This window comes from Athene cunicularia, assembly GCF_003259725.1.
Source record: "Athene cunicularia isolate RWA chromosome 1 unlocalized genomic scaffold, athCun1 chr1_part2, whole genome shotgun sequence".
NCBI lineage: Eukaryota > Metazoa > Chordata > Aves > Strigiformes > Strigidae > Athene > Athene cunicularia.
The window spans coordinates 46,112,548-46,118,547 of NW_020799092.1; the positions used below are offsets into that span (position 1 = coordinate 46,112,548).

General features: G+C 36.1%; 1 protein-coding gene across 1 annotated transcript in view; it reads right to left on the reverse strand.

Moving 5' to 3' along the window:
- Positions 1-6,000, reverse strand: part of TBK1 (TANK binding kinase 1) — a 29,020-nt gene extending 23,020 nt beyond the window's left edge. The window contains exons 1-5 of the mRNA XM_026868263.1: positions 5,884-6,000; positions 3,993-4,133; positions 3,098-3,227; positions 2,317-2,498; positions 1,354-1,514 (exon numbers count right to left, since the gene is read on the reverse strand). Of these exons, the coding sequence (XP_026724064.1) occupies positions 1,354-1,514; positions 2,317-2,498; positions 3,098-3,227; positions 3,993-4,133; positions 5,884-5,970 (701 nt within the window). The 5' untranslated portion in view covers positions 5,971-6,000. The remainder of the gene's footprint in view (positions 1-1,353; positions 1,515-2,316; positions 2,499-3,097; positions 3,228-3,992; positions 4,134-5,883) is intronic.

The window sequence follows — 6,000 nt, forward strand, 5'->3', positions numbered from 1 at the left end:
TGTGCTTTCTCTTTTTGGAGGACATCTAAACATATGGAGTACATATAAAACATATGTTCCTTGCTTATCTCTTAAGCAGATACAACAACAAGAATGCCTGTGAGGTAACCACAGGATGGGCAGTTCCTTAAACTAAGAAAATTGAAGTCAGCTTTGCAAGGAGCATCAGAACAGAAATGCTGTCCTAGTAGAGTTCCCAAGTACCACCTTGCTTTATTTTTAAAATGCAACACATAGAGTAACAACAAAATAGAGCTACACTAAGATGAAACAGGAATCAATTCCAATCAGCACATCATAGACAAAAACTTCTTCCCATTCAGAAGCTACTCCTGTTACCTTCATCCACAGTCCACGACTACACTACTCAAAAAATGTCAGTCTCATGGGTAGCGCATGCAAAGACTGCCTGGGAAGACAATCATTTACAGGACAACAAAAATTTGCAGCACTGAAAACCCATTTCAGAATACCATAATTTTACCTGAATATCCAAGTTACATACACCACACTGCAACAGACCAGTCTAGTGCCATGGTGAAAGATGTGTGGAAAACCAACAGTATTTTGGGGTAGCGCTTATGCTTAATTTATGTCTTAAGGTGCCACACAGTAAAATCCTTGTTGAAACAGAAGTTTTGTACTGGTTTTGGTTACAGTTAATTTTCTTCATAGTAGCTCATATAGTGCTGTGTTGTGGATCTGTGACCAAAACAGTGTTGATAACACAGGCATGTTTTAGCCATTTCTGAGCAGTGCTTACACAGCATGAAGGCCTTTTCTACTTCCCTCACTGCCTCATCAGCAAGTAGGCTAGGGGGGGCAAGCAAGAAGGTAGAAGGGGACACACCCAGGACGGCTGACCCCAGGGGATATTCCATACCATATGACATCATACTCAGCAATAAAAGCTGGGGCAAGGAGATTTGCCAGGGTGGCAGTTGGTCAAGGGCTGACTGGGCATCAGTTACATGGTGGTGAGCAACTGGGTTTTTTTTGCATCAGTTGAGTTTCTTGGGTTCGTTTTCCTTTGGGTTTAGGGGTGGGGTTTTTCGTTTGTTTGTGTTTTGGGGTTTTTTTACTTATTAAATTGGCTTTGTCACAAACCAAGAGTTTTTGCACTTTTACCCTTCCAGTTCTCTTCCCCATCCCACTGAGGGGCAGTGAGCGAACAGCTGTGTGGTGCTCAGCTGTCTACTGGGGTTAACCCACAACAAAGTTAAAGAGTGTTTTTCCTTAAATCTTTTCACTATTTTAATGTTTAGTATATGTGTGTAGGATTTCGTGATAAAAAGCATTTAAAGGACTGACTTAATTTACAAACAGATAAAAATCTCCTTCTAAATTACCTACATTACTTCCTTGTTTCTACGAGGTCCTTCAAAAGGTCGGAAAGGCAAACTCCCTGTTGCAGCATGGTAAAACGTCACCCCTATGCTCCAAAGATCAACTGTTGCTCCATACTTTTTCTGATGCTCTTTCCTCAAAACTGCTCTCTCATACATATCAGGATGCTAAAAAGAAAAAAACAGGAGAAAAAAAAAAGAAGTTAGAATTGCTTTATGAACAATACCCCAATCTATCATTCCACAGCAAGATAATTTGTCGTTCTAAACTTTCAGCTCTTTAATCAAAAAGCAAAGTTAGCTTGTATCACAGAATTTGCTTAAGTTATTCTGACAGAATATCACAAAATTCTTCCTAGGTATGATAGCCACTTTTATTAAAGGTTTGCAAAAAATATTTTTAAATTTAGCTAAAGATTGACTATTAAAGCACCACTAAAGAAGAGGAGAAAGCCAATATTCCTCCAGATGATTTTGAAACAACAGAAACCAAATTGGAAAAAGATCCATAGCAGAGAATATCAGTTATGATACTACATGTGTGAAAGTATGGCAGGAATAAAATTATGCCTAATACATTATATGCCTGCTTCTCTTTGGTTAACTAAGATACCAAGTGAATTTTAACTACGCCTGACATCATCCAAGTAGCTCAGATACAAACTGAAAAATATCTACAGAGATAAAAAGGCAAAGACATTAATAACCAAAACACTGTTGCTCTTCCTTTCACACAAGGCAACAGGGACAGTTGTACTTGGAAATTATCTAAATGCTACTGTGCTCAGATCAGCTGGAAAACTGGCATGACCCAAGGTGAAAAAAAGGTGGAAAGTTATAAAAACAATTATAATACAAAAGTTTAAATACTAATTCTCAACAGTCCAACCTTCACCCATTCAACTCTCATCACAAGCGGCCCTGTGGTTCAAACATTTCTTCAACAGAAAGTGAAATCATGTGGGCTTACTAAGTACTCTTCTGTGCCATAGAGAGAAACAAATTGTTCGTCATCTTCAAGTTCTCTTGCAGCACCAAAGTCTGTAAGTTTGTAAACAGACTGACCATCTTCACCTATAACACGCATTATATTGCCTGGTTTGATATCACGGTGCACTATTCCATTCTCACGGAGGTGATTCATCCCAGCCACTTCAATTAAAAAAACAAAACACAACACAACAGAATTTACATATACATCTTGACACAGGCGGCACAAACACTGAATTCCAACTGAGACTAGGAAGACATATGTGTTTACTTTCTCACTGGGAAATGGGAATGAGAAGGGACACTCAATTAACAAAAAGACCAGGACCAGAGAATATTCTAAGTGGTTTTGCCCTTTTTTCTTTCAAACAGATAAATGACAGTATTTCTGGCTCTCAGCAACATCTTCCACATAAGTAATTGTGGAAAATTTTGTAACAGGAAGGCATGGGTAAACCTCATTATTTTTCTACTTCACTCTTCTGAGATTAGTTATTAGTAAGAATTAGTCCAACATGTGACAAATAATCTTGAAACAAACAAAAAAGAATTATAGCAATACTTTAAACAGAAATGGCTTAATGCAGCTATCTATACCAATATAGACATAACTAAAAGATGTGACTCCATATGACCGTACTAATTTGTTCTATTAGTTGACAGTCATTCAAATTTATCATCTCTTGATGTTTTAAGATAAATAAAACAAGTATGAGTTTGTTTCAGTCAACAAATTAGACTAAAGAACAAAGTCTACGTACCCACATCTCTCAAAACAATTAAGAACTCAGACTCCGGCAAACCAAAGGCATTAGACGGCTCCTCTAAAACTGTATATAAACTCCCACATGGGCAAAATTCCATAACTAGTACTTTGTGTCTAGTCGTTGTCTGGAAAAAAAGATAAGTCTGTGACTATTGTGAAAACAATGTCAGAAATTACATATAACCACAGGATCTTACTTTAAAAAAAAATAAAAAAATCTGTGGCTAGATCATAAATCCCATTCTGGTGATCTTCAGAAGAACTGCAGGTGAATTTTTCTATTTTGATGTATTCTAATTTGGAGAGGGAGGGAAAAATTAAGAAAACCTCAAGTTCTAGGCACTTAAGGTGGCTGACACCAGCATTGATAGATGGACAAATAAGACATTACAGCAAAAGAAATTACAGCACACACAAGAGCAGGGAGCAGCAATTGTCCTTCATTCCTCTTTACTAATTTCAGCATCTAGGTTACAGTTCTGTATGTCCTATGTAATTAGTTTAGTTGGTTACAAAGCAAAAGCATTAAATTGTCAGGATTACTGAAGCACTTCCAACTATCAGTATATATTAAGTATTCATACATGCAGATAGCTTAAAAATCATAACTCAAGATAAAGCTTAGGACAATGGCTTCTCAAGATGGTTTTGAAGAATCAGAACTTATGCCCGAACACTGAAAGCAAGCACAGTCTGTCAACAACAACAACAAAGCAAACCAAAAAAAAGATGTTGGTTGGGTCATAGTATTTATATTATTATATATGTTACCATTCATTAAAAATGTAACTTTATCCTCTATAGTCAAGAATAAAGCAAAAAGACAGTTACTGTACTATGCTACACATTGCTACCATGCATCTCGGATCATAACTACAATAATTCATTACCTCTTCTTCTATGGCAAACAATTTGACAATGTTTTTATGATTTAGTTTCTTCAATACTTCAAACTCTCGCATCTGAACATCCACAGGACGAAGGAAACTTATACTGTTAAATACTTTGACAGCATATAAATCCCCAGTTTTCTGTTCAAAACAAACAAATTACTAATCAAACAGAAGCATAAGGTTGCAAATGTACACAAACCCATTACCCAAGCATTTTGAGATCTTCTGTTGTACATATGAGCATACCCAGATCAGAAACAGTTCAAAATAGTATTTTATGTTAAAGTGGAAATTAGGATTCTGCTAAAATAATTACGTATGTACTGGTTTAGTTTAATATAGACTAGAAGCAAGCAGACTAGCAGAATGGAAATTCAATGTTAGCCCACAAAATCTAAGTGTTTTTAAAAAAAAAGAATAGTTAGCATAAGAAAGGCTACAAAAATGAACCATAAACTTAGCTGAAAAACAATTTTTCTGCAAGACATAAGCCACTTGCACACATCAGTAAGAGAGGTGCATGTACTACAGTTGAGAATCCTGGCTTGCTTAAATTAGACAACTTTTGGAAGCTGAATTTTGTTCTCTTTTTCTTTATTGTTTTTTATACTGATTTATTTTTTCCCAAAAGAAAGCAGTGTTGAGCACTGCATACCACTCATGCAAAATACTGAAGCAATTCAAATCCACATAGTAAGTGACAGGAGCACTGTCATGAGCTTTATCAGAGACTTAAGTTCTCAAGTGTGGCTAAGCCCTAATATGCTCAGGCACCCACACCACCATCTGACAGTGCAACTCCTCTACCTCTTAGTGCAAACCAGTCTTGTGTGTGACCTTTCTAAGGACAAAGACTTCTTGTGCTTATACTAGGTGTGTCGAACAGCACACTTACATGCACTACCAGTACCCTGGTAAAAGTTTTCTCCTGTGGACAACGAGCTGCAGGTCATGCACTCAGATTAGTGAGGATGATGAGAGATGCAGCCATGAAATCAGAAGCTTTACAGGGTAATCGTTCTGTGCTGAAATTCACTCACCCAGAAAAGCACATTAACTGCTAAATTATTGCTTAGTGTTGCTTCACAGTTAAATGTGGAATGTAGAAAACACTATACCTTGTATATAACCATATTGATTCACAGACTGTCATTACTATAAAGGAACATTACCTTTACAACTAGGCTTATCTTCATTTTGTGAGACATGCCGTGAAATTCATACGATATAGAATGGCCTACACAAGCAAGGTCATTTTAGCTCCTCACCCAGGTTGCAACATACACATCAGTATATCAATTACACAGCAAAACTGCTCAAAGATGTACAGTTCTGTACTGATTACTCAAGGCATGTCACCAAGAAGATGGTGTCCTCGACATGTATGAAGCATTGGCTTACAAAGACTAACAGCAACTTCACCCAATAAGACAATATGTTAAGAGATTATTTCCCTTACAGTACAAATATAATAAAAATCACAAAAAATGGGCTTTAAAAGAACAGCAGAAAACTACAAAAAGATAATTTAACAAAGACAAAAATAACATATCATGTAACAAAACCTGCTGATAAGACTTACTCTTATTTAAATTCTTAAGCAAGGAGTATGTTTTTCCATAAAACCGAAGAATGAAGGAATGAATAATTAATAACAGTTAATATTTTACAAGGACAAATATTACAATATTAAAAACAAATCCTCTGAACTGTATATAACTAATTTTATGGATGATTATTAAAGATTAAAAACTAAGTATTAATAGTTACAAAGATGTATTTACTTTAGGCCTAAATCTTGAACAGTTTTTCGCTGATTTCATTACACTACTCACATTGAAAAAATTTCAGTTTTATGTGTTACTCAGATTAGTAATTCCTCACAAACCTTATGTCGTCCCCGGAAAACATTTGCAGTAGCTCCCTGTCCTAGAATGTCAGACAACAGCCAGAGGTAATTCGAAGTGCTCTGCATCTTTACTCTTTGATTAGACAGTTTTATTTT